General features: G+C 42.1%; 1 protein-coding gene across 1 annotated transcript in view; it reads left to right on the top strand.

The window, feature by feature from the left end:
* Positions 1–875: 875 nt before the first annotated feature.
* The window catches only part of CTNNBL1 (catenin beta like 1), a 166988-nt gene continuing 149196 nt past the window's right edge, over positions 876–18667 (top strand). Inside the window, exon 1 of the mRNA XM_027558573.1 lies at positions 876–1111. Within this exon, the coding sequence (XP_027414374.1) occupies positions 1082–1111 (30 nt within the window). The 5' untranslated portion in view covers positions 876–1081. The remainder of the gene's footprint in view (positions 1112–18667) is intronic.

Genomic DNA, 18667 nt, shown 5'->3' with positions numbered 1-18667 from the left:
TTTTCCATAGCAGCCTGAAAGGACTAAAACAGACAGCATGAACATGAAAAGCACCAGACTAATAGCCAAGGGAACTAGCAGAGAGGCTTAGCTCTCTTTGAATACAGAAACATTTAAATCCCAGGAGCTCAGATGCACTCTTTGAATAGTTCTTTTCCAATGATGGGCAACTTTCACCTACAGAAAACCTATTTACACCACTTAAGTAGAAACAGGATTATCCAGTTTCCACTGGCCTTTGCATAGATGAATAAACAGAAGCCCAGAGAAGGAAATGTCATCACCAACTGTTTCGCAGGCACTAACAACTGTCTGGTCTTGGACACTACACTTTCTGAGCCAGTGCTGTCCAACAGAAATGGAATGGAAGCCACAAAGAGAGCCACACGAGTACTTTACATTTTCTACTAACCACATTTTAAAAAGTAAACAGAAATGGTGAAGTAAATAGTAAAGTGAAATTAAATTTTATATTTTATTTGACCCTAAGTATAACTTCAACATGTAATCAACGCAAGTCTTAGAAATCAGATGGGTATTTTCTTTACACTTAAAGCACATTTTAATTCAGACTAGCCATAGTTCAAGCCCTCAGTAACCACATGTGGTTAGTAGGTAGAGTACTGGACAGTGCAGTTCAATGCCTCAGTTTTCTCTGTGAACTGAGAATAAAATGAGGAATAAAACTGCCTAGGTCACTGAATGGATTAAGAGAGGACAAGGGAAACAACCGTGCATTCTGCCCTGCACTCCGCCCAGCACGTAGGGGGCGCGCAATAAATCTTGCTTCCTTTACTCTTTTCTTTTAACGCACCGCCCCCTTCAAGTCTCCGCCCCTTTCCCCGCCCCCTTCAGGTTCCGGGCGGAAGTAGTGCTGTTAAAAGCAGGGCGCTTTGCAGTATCGCTGCGTTTTACTGCAGTGTGGCCGGCTTGCTTGTCGCGCGCACTTCTGCTTCATTGGCTCTGCGGCCCCTGCTCCAGGCGCTTTACGGCAGTGTGGCTGGAGCTGCTGCTCTGGGGGCCGCGGTTTGGTCGTGAGTGGAGGGAATCCGAGTAGCCAGTGTTGACTGAGACTGCAACCATGGACGTTGGGGAACTTCTGAGCTACCAGGTATGAGGGTCGAGGAGGGCTGGGGGGACTGTCCTCTCACCCAGGCAGGAATCGCAGGACCAGAGTTCCTTCATATCACTTTCTCCCATCTCTTCCCTGGGCCTGGGTCCTCTCACTTCTCGTGTCAACCGGGTCCCTCCCTCGAATTTCTCCTGGGTTCTTTCAATTCATTACGATCCTCAAGGCCCGGACCTCTTCTTAACTTCAGTCTGGGCCTCTTCTCACCCTACCCTGAGACTTGACTGCCTTTCACTTTTCTGAAGGCCCCAGACTATCTTCACAACCATTCCCCTTTAATTCTCTTCTTCAAGTCACTGAGTTGATGATCGTGGTGGGAGAGCATTGGCCTTTCTTGCATTTGAGTATCAGCTTCTCTACTGATCGACTCTGTGGCTTTGGGACAAGTTCTGTTGTCTTCTTGGAGCCTCAACTTCTGTATGTATAGAACAGAGACAGTAATAGCTACCTATTAGGGTAGTTTGCGGGGAAGGCAATGGCACCCCACTCCAGTACTCTTGCCTGGAAAATCCCATGGACGGAGAAGCCTGGAAGGCTGCAGTCCATGGGGTCGCTGAGGATCGAACAGGACTGAGCGACTTCACTTTCACTTTTCACTTTCATGCATTGGAGAAGAACACTCCAGTGTTCTTGCCTGGAGAATCCCAGGGACGGGGGACCCTGGTGGGCTGCCGTGTATGGGGTTGCACAGAGTGGGACACGACTGAAGTGACTTAGCAGCAGGGTAGTTTGAGGACTGTAATCAATGAGTATGAAAGCTGATTTTAAAGTGCAGAAAGTTGGACACATGTTAATTGCAGTTGTTGGCAGATGTTTGACTTTCTCACATGTGATGGATCCCTAGGACTCTTCTTGTCCCATTTGCTCAGAATACATGTGGGGAAACTGACCCAGAGGGTAAAAAAAGACTTTTCCAAAGTCACTCAATAAGAGCTTTGATTAGAGGTGAGGTCTTTTGGCTCCCAGCTCAACCGTTTTACCTTTCTTTGGTCTTCTTAAATGTCCAGTATGGTAGCCACTAGCCACATACAGCTGTTGAACACTTGAAATGAGACTAGTCTGAATTGTGTTAAATTACACTTTCTGCCGTAAGGTAAGGTGGTGTCATCTGCATATCTGAGGTTATTGATATTTCTCCCGGCAATCTTGATTCCAGCTTGTGCTTCTTCCAGTGTTTCTCATGACGTACTCTGCATATAAGTTAAATAAGCAGGGTGACAATATACAGCCTTGAGGTACTCCTTTTCCTATTTGGAACCAGTCTCTTGTTCCATGTCAAGTTCTAACTGTTGCTTCCTGACCTGCATATAGGTTTCTGAAGAGGAAGGTCAGGTGGTCCGGTATTTCCATCTCTTTCAGAATTTTCCACAGTTTACTGTGCTGGGAGAAATATTAATAACCTCAGATATGCAGAGGACACCACTCTTATGGCAGAAAGTGAAGAGGAACTAAAAAGCCTCTTGATTAAAGTGAAAGAGGAGAGTGGAAAAGTTGGCTTAAAGCTCAACGTTCAGAAAACTAAGATCATGGCATCCGGTCCCATCACTTTATGGCAAATAGATGGGGAAACAGTGGACACAGTGTCAGACTTTATTTTTTTTGGGCTCCAAAATCACCGCAGATGGTGATTGCAGCCATGAAATTAGAAGACGCTTATTCCTTGGAAGGAAAGTTATGACCAACCTAGATAGTGTATTAAAAAGCAGAGACATTACTTTGCCAACAAAGATCCGTCTAGTCAAGGCTATGGTTTTTCCAGTAGTCATGTATGGATGTGAGAGTTGTACTGTGAAGAAAGCTGAGCGCCGATAAATTGATGCTTTTGAATTGTGGTGTTGGAGAAGACTCTTGAGAGTCCCTTGGACTACAAGGAGATCCAACCAGTCCGTCCTAAAGGAGATCAGTCCTGGGTGTTCATTGGAAGGACTGATGTTGAAGCAGAGGCTCCAATACTTTGGCCACCTGATGCTAAGAGCTGACTCATTTGAAAAGACCCTGATGTTGGGAAAGATTGAAGGCAGGAGGAGAAGGGGACGACAGAGGATGAGATGGTTGGATGGCATCACCAACTCAATGGACATGAGTTTGGGTAAACTCCAGGAGATAGTGATGGACAGGGAGGCCTGGCGTGCTGCAATTCATGGGGTCGCAAAGAGTCGGACATGACTGAGCAACTGAACTGAACTGACTGACTCTTAGAATAATTAGTATAAAAAAGTAAAATTTTAATATTGATTACATTATCATATCAATTACTTTGACTATTGATCATATTGATTAAATAATCGTATATGGGTAATGGGCAAAATAAAATATATTCAAAATAAATTTTACCTATTTCTGTTGACTTTAAATGTTGCTACTGGCCTTTTAGTGTGGCTACTAAAATTACATATATAGCTGGCTTTTCATTTTCCTTGGACAGCTCTGCAGTAGAGAATAGGGGACTAGGAACCATGTGTCTGGAGCTCTGTTGCTTGGCATCCCTGTTTTGCTGCTCCCTGACTGCTGTGACCTGGAACAAAATATTTAACTTCTCTCTGCCTTGGTTTCCTCATCTTTATAAGTGAGGGCAATGAAAGTATCTATCATAAAAGTCTGTTGTGAAGCTGTTGTGAAATGTGAAGTGTTTGGAGCAATGCTTGTCACAGAATAAACGTTTGAAGAATGTTAGCAATTATATTCATGCAATTCCCTCAGCCAATATATTGTACATAGTACTGACCTTGGAGACTCTGACATCATGAGAAAGAACTTGTAAGCAATAGGAAGTATATAGCCAAGAGATTTCCTTTTTAAGACAGTAATTGGATGTGAAAGAAGAATGGAGATAGGTGGGTTGAATGAGTGGTTATATCTCTGGTAGCTCAGATGGTAAAGAATCTGCCTGCAATGTTGGAGAACTGGATTCAATCCCTGGGTCGGGAAGATCCTCTAGAGAAAGGAGGGGCAACCCATTCCAGTATTCTTGCCTGGAGGATCCCATGGGCAGAGAAGCCTGGTGGGCTGCAGTCCATGGGTTCCAAAGAGTTGGACACAACTAAGGCAGTCCATTGAGTCCCAAAGAGTTGGACATGACTGAGCAACTAACTCTTTCACTTTGATGCCTGTTTGGCCTACACATGAGCACACTACTCATAAAATGGGCTTCCCAGGTGGCTCAAGTGGTAAAGGATGTGCCTGCCAGTGCAGAAGACACAGGAGACTCAGGTTCAATCCCTGGGTCTGGAAGATCCTTTGGAAGAGGAAATTGACAACTCATTCCAGTATTCTTGCTGGGATAATCCCATGGACAGAGAAGCCTGGTGGGCTGCAGTCCATGGGTTCCAAAGAGCTGGACACAACTAAGGTGGCAGAGCACTCATAGAACATTAAAGCTTGAAAAGGTTCATTTATTTGCTCAACAAATATTTATTGAGTATGTACTTTGCAAGGCACTGTATCCACTGATATACAGCACTGAACAAAACAGACAAGGTTCTTGCTTTGTGGAGCTTATAATCTGGTGGGGAAGTAGCAAGATAAGAGTAAATGAATGAGAAGTTCAGGTCATGATAAGTGCTTTGAAGGATACACAGGATATACTATGGAACTGGGCTGTCTGATACAGCCACTGGTGACATGTTACTAGTGAACTCTTGAAATGTGGCTAGTTTGAGTTGAGGTCCGCTACCCATGTAAAGTATACACTGGATTTTCAAGATTTAGTGTGAAGGAAGTGATGAAAAGGTGACTAAAGTATATTATTTTTATATTGATTCCATGCTGAAATGATGCTTAGGGTATATTGACTTAAAGAAAATTATTAAAACTAGTATTATCGTCTTAAAAACATTTAAAATGTTTTTAAATTTAAAATGTGGCTACTGGAAAATTTAAAGTTATATATGCATCATATGCAAAAGTCATATATATATTTAAAGTTATATTTGCCATATTTAAAATGTGGCTACTAGAAAATTTAAAGTTATATATGCATAAAGTTATATATACATCTTATGGCTTTCAATATATTTTTGTTGGACAGCGATGGTTTTTTTTTGTCTTTATTTATTTATTTTTTAAATTGTTGGGCTGCACTGCACAGCATGTGAAATCTTAGAGTTGCCTGACCAGATTTTGAACCTGCACCCTCTGCAGTGGAAGTGCAGAGTCCTAACCACTGGACACCAGGGAAGCCCCAGACAGCACCATTAAAGAAAATAACCCATGGAAGTGGGAGACAGGACCTATTATTTTTAGATAATATGGTCTGGGAAAGACTTTGAAGAATGGACATGGTAAGATGGTTGAGAAGGAATCAATCATGTGAAAAGCACAGAATAATCAAAACAGAGGGAATAGCAAGTACATAGACTCTGAAGTAGAAGGTGGTGCAACCTGTTAGAGGATCAGGAAGAGGACTGATGTAGCTGGAACTTGGTAAATGAGCAGGGGAATGAAAAGCGATGAAATTGGAGATGTAGGCAGATGACCAGCTATGGAGGCCTTGCTGTGGGCCATAATAAGGAGTTTGAATTCCATTTTGAGAGTTGTTACAGACACCCTCATTCAACCCACATGTGTACAAATGAAAAGTGAACCCCATTTTGGTAAAGGGACTTCCCAAAGGTTGTGGGCCAAGGTAGTGGCCGGAGTCAAAACCAGAATCCTGATCTTATTTCCAGCTCTGTTCATTCTCTACATGGCACTGTTCATGCAGTTTTCTTTCTGTAAGATCAGTGTCCACTCCTCCTGTTCCTAAAAGATGGTCAGTCTGGAATCCAGTCCATGATAAATCAGACGCACCCATCCTCTTGTGGAAAGTCATGAGGATCACCCAAGTTAACAGCTGCAAAAGCTCTTTGAAAACGGGCAGTTTTTATAGACATGAAAGATGGATTGCATGCTTGCATCCTATCTCTAAATATAACAACCCTATGTGGAGGGCTGTTTTAAATCTCTGCTATACAAATGAGAGAACTGAGGTACAAAAAGGTGCCTGCCCCAGAGCTGGAGCTCCTACCCACGGTGCTGGGCTGAACTAACCTGCTTTTAGATACGTCCTTACATTAATTCTCAACATGCTCTTTGAGGTAGGTGGCAAGCCCGTTTTATAGAAAAGGAAACTCAAGCTGGAGGGGTCAGTTACCTGCCCAAGATGAAACAGTAAGGAGCAGAGCTAGAACTGGAACCAATTGAATACCCAAATCTAGTTTTCCAATTAAAAAAAAAAACTTTTAAAATTGAACTATGGTACACGTATAGACGAATGCGCGAATCTTAAGTGCTTTTGATTTTAGTTGTCATTTACAAAATAGACTGAGCATGACCACTGGCGTTCATTTCTCAGGGACAAAGCGGTCTGATTTGAACATCCCCACCCCCAGAGTTTGACTCAGTAAGTCTCCCATGAGACCTTAGCATTTGCATTTCTAACAAGATGCCAGGTGATGCTTAAGCTGTGGGGCCAGGGACCCCACTTTGAGACCCCCCGGCCTAGAATGATCTACATTCCTCTTAAAATTTTCTTCAACTGAGACATTTCACCTCCCTTTTCATGGCCATTAGTTTGCAGTATTTTGAGTGTAAGCTGTACTTTTCCTCCTGCCATCTAAGATATTGAGAACAAATCAGTTAATCTTTCTGGGCCTCAGTTTCCTCATATGACTAATGAGGGAAGATTAAGTAAGTTCCTCTGAGCTCCCTTCTAGCTTTAAAATTCTGTGATAACTAATTATTTAGGCCAAGAGTGCCAGAGATTTCAAGGGATAAAAAAAGCTTGACATAGAAGGATGAACTGGGGCTGAAAATCTGGGAGACTTGAGTTTTAATCCTACCTTTATCATTATTTATCCGGGTGACTCAGGATAAGTCGCTTTCTTCTCTGTACATCATTTTTTTTTTAAATCATGATTAATATACAATGAGATTGAGCTCTATGACTTCTCATTCTTTCCTTTCCTAAAATTCAAAGACTAAGGTAAATAAAGAAAATCTGTAATGTCAAGATGTTTATTAAAAGTATTTGACATTTTTTGAGTGCTTACAAAGTCTCACTTTTGGGGCAGCTTGGTGGGAAGATTGCAATTTTCTACTGAGATTGGTTCTTCTAATAATAGAGTTAGGCAGCGAGCGCCTCAGTATATGCCTTACATCCTTGACATATGTTAACTATTCATTTGAGAAGACAGGAGAATTACAATGTGGACAGGAGGTGGTGGAAAAAGTCTTAAAGAGGAAACTAGTTATGTTCCCAATATGGAAATGTACTTTTTTGATGCCTTCAGGCTTAGACATCTCATCAAGAAGTGTGCCCAGCAGTTCCTTGGCTGAGAAGTTTCTGCTGCATAGACGCGTGTATGAACTCCAGGGCATTCTCATTAATACTAATTCCACAGATGCCTGGAAAAAGTTCTTACCTCTGAAGTTTTCCAATAAAGAATTCTCGTTTAGTGCAGTTTGGCTCAGTGGGAATGACTCGCTTTGTGACATGAGAGTATTCTCTTTGAGGCAGATTGGGGTCAAGGACCCTTGGTTTTGGCAGTGTTGCAGACACCCACTCCTCTTGTTACTTATCAGTCAGTAATATAACAGTTCCTGAGATTGCAATGGCTTGTTGGAATCTAGCATCTTTCTCCTTCACCCTTATTTCTTTCTTTTGAAATAAAAAATTTTAATGACAGTAATTTGACAGGAGTAGTATTAAAAGAAAGTGTTCAAGGAAAAGGAAACTATTACCCCTAATCCTATAAATATTTTCATATTCCCAGAGGACTTTGGTGTTTTTCATGACTATATCTATTGAATATATACTGTTTTGTGTTCTATGTTTTAACATTTCCAGAAATACTTTTTGTTTCTGCATGTTATTTTTAATGTCTGCAAATTTTTTTTTTTTTTTTTCCTCAAGTCATAGGCCAACCATTTTCTCCTAAATTGTTCTTCTATAATCGAGTACTTAGGTGGTTTCCAGGTTTTGTTCTTGGAGATAATATTGCTGTGAACTTTATTCAGGTAGCATTTCCCCCTCACGTCTGCTGTAGTAATTATCAAATGATTGCATATGCCTGGAGAGGGGATGCTGGAAATGGATTTGGTTTGGTTGTTGAGGAAAAGGAGAAGATATTGGAATCTCAGCCCTGATGAGTGAAGGGGGCTAAGGAGTCATTCTTGACTATGATTAGGGAGTACAAAAGCCCTCAGTGAAATGTACAGAGCGTTGAGCAACTCAAGAGGAGTGGCGGGAAATGACGGGTTTGCCTCAGCTGCAGAAGTTCAAGCAGGACACAGCGCTCATGTGGGATTAATCCCTTATCAGTTGACATCAGTGGTGTGTGTTCCAGTTTTACTGCAATCTTGACAACTACTAGTTGTCATAATTTATTTTTTCTCATTAATCTAGTAAGTATATAAAGTGTTAGTTCATTTGCTTTAATAAGCATTTTTTCCCTTTGTTTATCGTTTGTACTTCTTATCATCTGCTTCTTTTTCCTAGAGTTGTAGTTTATAACTGTGCTTTTCTGTTGTGTTTTTTGTTGATGAAAAAATTTCAGAAGACTGGACACTGCTCAAATGTATCTTTTCTTTGGTAGCCCCATTTTACCCAAGAACTCTGAGAATATTATCCTAATCATGATGTCTCTTACAGCATCGTGAAATAGGCTCTTTTTGCATGACGGTTGAGACTAGTGCTTTTCGAAGTTACTCATTGTTGGTGGGACTATAAATAACAAATTGCTATTGGTATTGATATTCCCATTTCAAGGTGTTTTCTGTTTCATCTTCTGGGTCACTTTTTTGTTAATGCTCCCTCCCTCCCTTTGTGATCTTACCTTCTCTCTTTACCCTGGTGAGTTCCTTTTATACTCGTAAAATACATTGTTTTTATGTGCCTCCTTGCACACTAGGCAGTGAACGGAGAGGCAGGGACCAGCGCCGGAGTGTCTCACTCATAATTGATACCTAATAAATGATCATCTAACGATGGAGTGAATGAACTAGTACGTGGCTTTAAATATGCCTTTTGGAAAGCTTTTGTTCTAATATCTTGTCTGTTTGCTGGCTTGTATCTCTTTGCTTTCATGTTAGACTTTGAGAAAATTTGTTTTAAATCCATTACTTCAGTTACTAAATTGTCCTCTGCTTCCTTATCATGTCTTGCTCCTCTTGCTACAAAACCTACATTCTTTTTTAAGAAAAAAAAAAACAACAAAACTTTTAATTTTGATCTAACTTTAAACTTACAGAAGTTTTGCAAAAATAGTATGGAGAGTTCCCATATGCTCCTCAAATAACTTCCCTTAAAGTTATACAACCAGAGCACAGTGGTCAAAATCAGGAAATTAACATTCGTATACTGATAACAAACATACAGTCTTAAATGTCACCAGTTTTGTTTGTTTTGTTTTCTAACATATCTTGTAAATGCTTTCTTTTTTAATTATTTTTTTATTGAAGTATGGATGATTTACAATATTGTTGTAGTTTCTGGTTTACAGCAAAGTGATTCAGTTAAAACATGTGTATGTGTACATGTATATATTTTCCATCGTGGTTTATTATAGGAACCTGAATATAGTTCCCTGTGCTATATAGTAGAACCTTGTTGTTTATCTATTTTAGGTATAGTAGTTTGTACCTGCTAATCCCAAACTTCTCATTTATCCCTTCCCACCCCCTTTCCCCTTTGGTAACCTTAAATTTGTTTTCTGTCTGTGAGTCTGTTTTGTAAATAAGTTCATTTGTATCGTATTTGAGACTCCACGTGTAAGTGCTGTCATGTGGTATTTGTCTTTCCCCTTCTGACTTACTTCACTTAGTATGATAACCTCTAGAGCCTCATTAGTCTTGACTCTTCACTAGAATTTGATTCTGTAACCCGGTTCCTCAGTTTAGAGGAACTCATCCAGTCTTTTGTCCTTCAGCAGCATTATATAAACTCTTGGCGCACTAGCCCTGATTTAGCTTTCATGTGTCTACTGAACCTTCTAACCAGATGCTCTGGTATCACATAATCCCCTGCGTCTCTCCACCAGCCCCCTTATCACCTACCCCCGGTTCTGCATTTCAGTCAAGGGTGTAGCTGCCTCCGGCTGACTTGAGAAAAGCCCTGGACCTATTTCTCAAAGATGAAAGACAAGGTTCTTTTCTGTATGGAAAACATGAATTTTCAATTGGGGGGCTAGCTCCTCTCTCAGGAGTCAGGAGGGTGCTAGGATCTGAAAATGCTTAAGCCACTGTTCTGGCTGTCATGGCAATCCACTCCAGTACTCTTGCCTAGAAAATTCCATGGATAGAGGAGCCTGGTGGGCTATAGTCCATGGGGTCACAAAGAGTCGGACATGACTGAGTGACTTCACGACACGACAACGACCAGCTGCCATGGAGCTTACAGTCTAAAGGGAAGCGCCTCACAGATTTGAGAATTGATAACAGAGGTGTCTGGCGGGCTGCAGTCCATGGGGTCACAGAGAATTGGACATGACTGAGTAACTGAACAACAGCGAACAGTATGCAGTACCACTGAGTGAACAGGAAGTCGGGGCAAAGAGGCAGGAGCAGTCCCGCCATTGGGAAGTTGGAGAGGCTTTGCAAGGGAGTTGTGGCTTCTTTAGGAGCCTTCTCTCTATCCTTTCTATTTCAGTCACCACCATCTTAGTTTAGACCCTTGGGACTTTGTCAAAAAAGTTTTTTTCTAATAGATCTTATACTGGCATGATAAATGTTGGTTTGTTTCCTCCATCAGCCTGCTCTGATCATGGCTGCCAGCCCTACCTATTTCCACTTCCTTGGAGATAGGTCTTATTGAGATGCCTAATTTTGGAGGTGAACTTAAGGAAGCCATAGCTTTCTGTAGTCTTTCACTAGATGTCACTTTAAATTGGGGGATTGCATTTATAAGACCCGGATAGAGAAGTTGCCACACGTAAAAATGACTGCTTTGGAGAATGTGGATGGTTCAAAATAGCTCTGTTGGAGAAAATAGTTCAAACACATGCCCTTCTGAATGTGCTCATTTTAGACATCTTTTAATGTTTAGTGTGGTGGGTGAACCTTCACTCTGGGTTAGACAGACTGCCTGTATTTGAATTCCACCTCTGCTACTTGATAGCTATGTGACTTTAATTAATCTCGTTAAGCCTCAGGTCTTCATCTTTAAAATACAGATTATATAATAGAGTCTGTCTCTGCCCCACCATCTTTTTAAAAAGCTCCACTTCACCATCTTTTTTGAAGATACAGGATCAAATGAGACAGTGTGGGAAGTGCTAAGTAGTATAGTGCCTGGCATATGGTAAAGTGTCCAGTACATGCTAGCTGTTAGTTTTATGATTGATATAATTATAAACACCGATGGTATAGCAGAAGGAAAAAATGTTTTTCTCGAATTCTGCAAAGCTGCCTTAGAATTCCCAAGGTCACCAGTCCCTTGGAGATTAAGGTTTAGAATGCTATAAAAGGAAATGGGAACAGTTTGTCACACACACATGCCAACGTGTAGAACTCTTCTCAATAGATTAAAGTATAACCCTATTCTACCACAGTTAGCAGCCACTGATATCAAGAATTATATCATCAACACAGTAATTCTTTTTCCCATGTCTCTTTAATATTACTAAGATATCTCAGCTTTCCTCTTTTCTAGTGCCAGGAATCTCATTTACAAATTATTCCTTTCTTTTTTCCCCTTAATGTTCCTGAAGGAAGTAATTGGTTTTGGTCTGAGTCTTGTACAGCTGTAGAAAAAATGGAATCAGGAGGAGATACAGCAGGAATTCTCTTACCTTCTCCAAGACCAGCCATTTGATTCTAGTATTTCAGCTGAATAGTTAAAGAACATTTTCTTTTCCACGGAGTTCCTGGAGCCTGTTGGCCTAAACTTTGGAATCCCAGCTCCATTGTGAGTTGGTAAATAGAAACTGGATTACCTTCCTTGTGAGTTCAGTGAAAGGTCTAGTAAGACTGCCGCAGCACAATTTCATCTCTTAACTCATTTTAGATGATCAGTTGCCTGTAAGCAGATTGTCTACTTTGGCTCCTCAGACTTTCCTTCAAGTACCCATCGGTGTCCAAAGTCAGGGACTGAACTGAGAAGGATTTGAAATAGAGCACAGAGTATTATGATGCTTCTCTCTGACTGTGTCTGGCTGTATTCCAAAGACAGGTATGATCAATTATTGAACACTTTGGCATTATTCATGGGCTCATTCTGTTAGTACATAATATTGAGGATTGATTACATTTTTATTTGACATCCCTGCTCCAGTTAAGAGCAACTAAGTTTAGAATCACTTTTGGATTCAATCTTCAATAGACTTAACCATTAACAGTCCATCAGCCCTCTGCTGGTGTATTGTATGTTTTTAGGGTATTATGACACATGCTCACAGTCAGGCTGTGAGCCAATCCAGATTTTTGAGGGCTGGTAAATTTCATTGGGGCTTCCCAGGTGGCGCTAGTGGTAAAGAACTTGCCTGCCAACACAAGAGATGCAAGAGACTCAGGTTCGATCCCTGGGTCGGGAAGATCACCTGGAGGAGGAAATGGCAACCCACCCCAGTATTCTTGCCTAGAGAATCCCATGGACAGAGGAGCCTGGCAGGCTACAGTCCATAGGGTCACAAAGAGTCGGACACGACTGAAGTGATTTAATACCTAAATTTTGTTCGAATTGGTAAGGTTTTAGAAAAGGCAGAGGAACCAGAGATCAAATTGCCAACATTTGCTGGATCATCAAAAAAGCAAGAGAATTCCAGAAAAGCATCTATTTCTGCTTTATTGACTATGCCAAAGCCTTTGACTGCATGGATTACAATAAACTGTGGAAAATTCTGAAAGAGATGGGAATACCAGACCACCTGACCTGCCTCTTGAGAAATCTGTACGCAGGTCAGGAAGCAACAGTTAGAACTGGACATGGAACAACAGACTGCTTCCAAATAGGAAAAGGAGTACGTCAAGGCTGCATATTGTCACCCTGCTTATTTAACTTGTATGCAGAGTACACCATGAGAAACGCTGGAAGAAGCACAAGCTGGAGTCAAGATTGCTGGGAGAAATATCAATAACCTCAGATATGCAGATGACACCACCCTTATGGCAGAAAGTGAAGAGGAACTCAAAAGCCTCTTGATGAAAGTGAAAGAGGAGAGTGAAAAAGTTGCCTGTAAGCTTGTAAACTTCAATGTTCCTGAAGGAAGTAATTGGTTTTGGTCTGAGTCTTGTACAGCTGTAGAAAAAATGGAAAATGTTGAGCTTAAAGCTCAACATTCAGAAAACGAAGATCATGGCATCTAGTCTCATCACTTCATGGGAAATAGATGGGGAAACAGTGGAAACAGTGTTAGACTTTATTTTTTGGGCTCCAAAATCACTGCAGATGGTGACTGCAGCCATGAAATTCAAAGATGCTTACTCCTTGGAAGGAAAGTTATGACCAACCTAGATAGCATATTCAAAAGCAGAGACGTTACTTTGCCAACAAAGATCCATCTAGTCAAGGCTATGGTTTTTCCTGTGGTCATGTATGGATATGAGAGTTGAACTGTGAAGAAAGCTGAGTGCCAAAGAATTGATGCTTTTGAACTGTGGTGTTGGAGAAGACTCTTGAGAGTCCCTTGGACTGCAAGGAGATCCAACCAGTCCATTCTGAAGGAGATCAGCGCTAGGATTTCTTTGGAGGGAATGATGTTAAAGCTGAAACTCCAGTACTTTGGCCACCTCATGCGAAGAGTTGACTCATTGGAAAAGACTCTGATGCTGGGAGGGATTGGGGGCAGGAGGAGAAGGAGATGACAGAGGATGAGATGGCTGGATGGCATCACTGACTCGATGGACATGAGTCTGGGTGAACTCTGGGAGTTGGTGATGGACAGGGAGGCCTGGCATGCTGGGATTCATGGGGTCACAAAGAGTTGGACACGACTGAGCGACTGAACTGAACTGAACTGAATCCTTATTGAGCCTTTCATCTTTGAATTATTCAACACATTTATGAAATGCCTACTAAATGCAGGATGTTTTTGTAGACACCAGGAAAGGAGTGATACATGAGACAGTTGCAGTCTCTAGTCTTTAGAGAACTTATACCCAGGGAACCAAGACAGAAAATAAAGAGAAACAAATATAAATAAGAGCACCTAAACATGCAAACAAATAATGCTAGTGAAATAAAAACAAGATAACTTTAAATAGAGATATGAAGGGGGAAAAGGGCTGATGTAATGGAGTGATGGGGGACCACCATAAGTTCCAGAAGGGCTCTCTAAGGAGATAACATTGAGACTGAATATGAATAACGAGCAGGATCCAACCACATGAAGAGCTGTGGGAATAGCAACGTAAGCCAAGGGGAAAACCACTACAAAAGCCCTAAGGTGGGAACAAGCTTGTCATGTTTGAGGCAGTATAGGTAGAGCATGGTGAGTGAGGAGGGTAAGGACGGAGCGGTCTGCTCTGGGGAGGATCAGTTCAGTTCATTCACTCAGTCAGACTCTTTGTGACTCCATGGACTGCAACACACCAGGCCTTCCTGTCCATCACCAACTCCCAGAGCTTGCTCAAACTCACATGCGTCGAGTCGGTAACACCATCCAACCATCTCGTCCTCTGTCGTCCCTTTCTCCTCCTGCCTTCAATCTTTCCCAGCATCAGGGTCTTTTCCAATGAGTCGGCTCTTTGCATCAGGTGGCCAAAATATTGGAGTTTCAGCTTCAGCGTCAGTCCTTCCAATGAATATTCAGGACTAATTTCCTTCAGGATTGACTGGTTTGATCTCCTTGCAGTCCAAGAGACTTCTCCAACACTGCAGTTCAAAAGCAGTTCTCCTGGGGAGGATGGGAAACCCTAAAATGTTCAGATGTTATTGTCAGTACATCGGGAAGCGATTGGGGGATTGAAGCTGTGGAGTGATACAATATGATTATGTTTTAAAAGGCCACTACATCTGTGGAATGGAGGCTGGATTGTTGGGGAGCAATCTGGCTGGCTTCATTGTTCAGAGGGTGGAATTCACCTTTGTGCTGCAGAGGGCCGCAGCTGAAGCTGTGCTCTCACTAGAATAATTGCTTTCCCGCCTAGGTTGTTTTCAGAATCTCCCAATTCTAAACATTTAATCTGTGTTCTGGCTTAATCAAGAAGCAGCACTTTTCCTAGTGCCAGGCTTGGCAGGGAAAATGTGGGCATGGTGCCTTGTGTTGAGCACCCTGGCCTGGAGAGAATGAAGAAAGCAGCCTCTGGTGGACCTGAGGACAATGCAGGTGACCCTCAGCACCTGGTACTTGTAGGAAGCTTTGGAATCCATAAACTTTATGTGCCTCTGCAAAACAGTTGCAGATGGTCTGGACGGATGATTAAATATCACCACTGTTTTGCCCAGATCTGCTATGCTGTGGCCATCCTCTCCATGTCTGGTTTTACATTACAGTGAGTAATTAAGGGGCACCGCCTTTCTGGTTACTTCCAGGACATCTTTTTCACTTGGCTTGAGGGGAATTTCAGTTTCTGCCATTTTTATGACTGACTGCTGTGAGCAGTGGTTGTGAATGGCTACTCTTTGTTTTCAAAATTTAAAAAAAAACAAAAAACAAAACTGAAAACACAACTTGAAAAGAACTCTCTCTAACGAGGGGGAATAATTGCCTGACTTTGCCGTCTCTGCTGATTCTTCCAGTGGGAGTTCTGCCATCAGACTTGTCACAGTTAGTTGGCAGGGACTTTTTTTCCTGAGTTAGCACGTAGAGATCTGAACGGGCAGAGATAACACAAATTAGCAATGGTACAGGCCTATCTGCAGAGGAACAGATTTCCTTCTGACCAGAGGTGCTGTTGGTGGGCACCATCTAATTTTCTGTGCATCTCTTACCACTGATGACAGGACTTTTCTGCAAATAAAAAGAATTGCTTAAGCACCACCCGAGCTGGGCAGTTTTTACAAGACTTGAGAGTTTCAGAGACCCTCAGGCTGCTTAGCCTGCCAATGTAGTCCCTGAATATTATCTTCCTGGCTTTTCACTGGGGATCCTTATACCTCATTCAGCATAATGAACTTAAGGAGACAGAAATTCTGATTCTTGTCCCTCATTTTTCTCTTTTTCCAAAGATTTCTTCTTCCATCCCCACAGAACTTAAAAGGACACAGAGGGCTCAGTGGGGGGAAAAGAGATGGTGTCTGCCTTCTGGCTGACGTGACTTGTACGAGTGGTCGGATTCCATAATGAAGATTGCAAATCGCTTTCCATCTTCTTGGTACCTGCCCCATAATTAGAGGTTTAAACATTATGTTTAAATGAGTAATTTTCCCCCTTACTTTGCTGTGTGCTTAAAACCACCATTAGAGCAAGATGGAGACTGGTTAACAGTCTGATATTGGGCTCCGTATTCTAGTTGTGCTGTTGGCAAGATGTTGATGAATTCTTATTTTAATTGGAAAAAAAAAAAAGAAGCAGTTTTTAGCTGTGGTTCATGTTGTGTGAGGTGGAGGCACTTTGATTGCTGAGTATGGGGAGTATACCTTGTTTTAGGAGCTTGACACCAAATCTAACAGGATAACATCAGGAGGTGGTATGCAGCTGGTCTGGAAGTACTGCCTCTACATTAGAGGCAGAGTTGCCTTCAGTTGACAGATTACCTTTGTGTCTGTCGGAGAAGGGGGTCACTTAAAGGGTTAGTATGTTCCTGATTTGAAGCGAATGAAAAACAGCTCATAGAGGAGCTTGTAGAAACTGTCGTACTTTCAATGAAATAAAAGAATATGTGTTTTCTCCTTCCTGTGTCACCAAGGAAAAGAACAAGATAGAAGATTGGGAACCACAATGTATTGAAGAGCCAGGCATTGAGCTATTTGATTTGTCATTCTGTCACATCCTAAAGGCAAGTCCAGGAAGATAGTATTCTTATTTCTATTACATAGGTGAGGAAAGAAAGTTCACAGAGGTTTAGTGACTTGCTCAAAGATAGCCAAGAAGTAGGTGGTAGAATCTTTTTCCTAATTGAGGGCTTCAGTGGATGGAGGTAGCTTAAAAAAAGAAACACCCTAAAGATGAGAATGCAGCAGAATGCTGCCATCACCCTGCCTTGTATTCACCTGTGCTCGGCCACGTGTATCATTCCTGCCCAGTAGAGCGCCACACACTGGTTATCAAATCCAGGGCGGAAGAACACCATTCATCAGTTAGCAGTCCCCGGGGAAGACTTCAAATGCTGCCCTGGCATCTTGGTATTGGAGCTGCCAAGGAAGGCACAACACAGTCAAGCACTGGATGGAGCAATGCTTTGCTCACAAAGAGGAGAGACAGAGAGGATCAGCTCCGGTGGTGCGAGTCAGTCCCTGGTGGCCAGCAGGGTCCCCCCCCACTCCCATGATGGACGGCTGGCCTGTGTGCAACCCTCTTTCTTAGAGCAGCAGAAGGACCCAGACCTGAAAGGTGTGGTACGACTCAGGGCCGTTGGTAGTCAAACTTAAGCAGGACAAAGGAACACTTGCTGAGCCTCAGACAGGGAAAGATATTCCCGTACAAAGTGACAAACCAGGCATTGGCCATTTGGGTTCCTTATCTCTTGTAAAGAAGTATTCCAGGCCCAAGGCCCATTTTTATGTTACTGAGTGGGATTTGAAATACTGCATGCATGAAGCTGCCTTTCCCAACAGTTCTTTATTGAAATTACTTGATTACCTCTTTCTTCCCACTGGACTTTGATTTCCTCCAGGGCAGTGACTATACTGTACCTACTGTATAATAAATACTCAGTGAATGTGTCTTGACTGAAGAAAAAAAAGAATGAAGGCGAATGAATGAAGCAGTGAATCAGTGATCAGGTGGCTGAATTTGGGTTTCTTCCAGGTATCTTTTTATGTGAAGACTTGGCACCCTCTCAGTTGCCTTCTCTTTCTTGTCTCTCATTTCTTGATGGAGAGAAGATTAAGCTGAGTTTGTGATTGTTAGTGGCCCTGGTCATAGGACTCACTGGGTTGGGTGAAACTTAACAGTTGATGATCTTGATAAAAGTCTGATTTCAATACTGTAATAACCTGAGAGTTGGCTGGAATTTTTTTTTTTTTTCCAAAGATCAGTGCTGTCTCTTACTCCAAAACAAGAGATTAAACTAATCATTTGTTTCAGTACAGTTCAGTTCAGTTCAGTCGCTCAGTTGTGTCTGACTCTTTGCGACCCCATGAACCGCAGCATGCCAGGCCTCCCTGTCCATCACCAACTCCCAGAGTCCACACAAGCCCATGTCCTTCGAGTCAGTGATGCCATCCAACCATCTCATCCTCTGTCGTCCCCTTCTCCTCAATCTTTCCCAGCATGACGGTCTTTTCAAATGAGTCAGCTCTTCACATCAGGTGGCCACAGTATTGGAGTTTCACCTTCAACATCAGACCTTCCAATGAACACCCAGGGCTGATCCCCTTTAGGATGGACTGGTTGGATCTCCTTGCAGTCCAAGGGACTCTCAAGAGTCTTCTCCAACACCACAGTTCAAAAGCATCAATTCTTCAGCACTCAGCTTTCTTCACAGTCCAATTCTGACATCCATACATGACCACTGGAAAAA

Source organism: Bos indicus x Bos taurus, chromosome 13 (genome assembly GCF_003369695.1).
Source record: "Bos indicus x Bos taurus breed Angus x Brahman F1 hybrid chromosome 13, Bos_hybrid_MaternalHap_v2.0, whole genome shotgun sequence".
Classification (NCBI taxonomy): domain Eukaryota; kingdom Metazoa; phylum Chordata; class Mammalia; order Artiodactyla; family Bovidae; genus Bos; species Bos indicus x Bos taurus.
The sequence above is the reverse complement of the archived record's forward strand: the minus strand, read 5'-3'. Positions and strand labels throughout refer to the sequence as shown.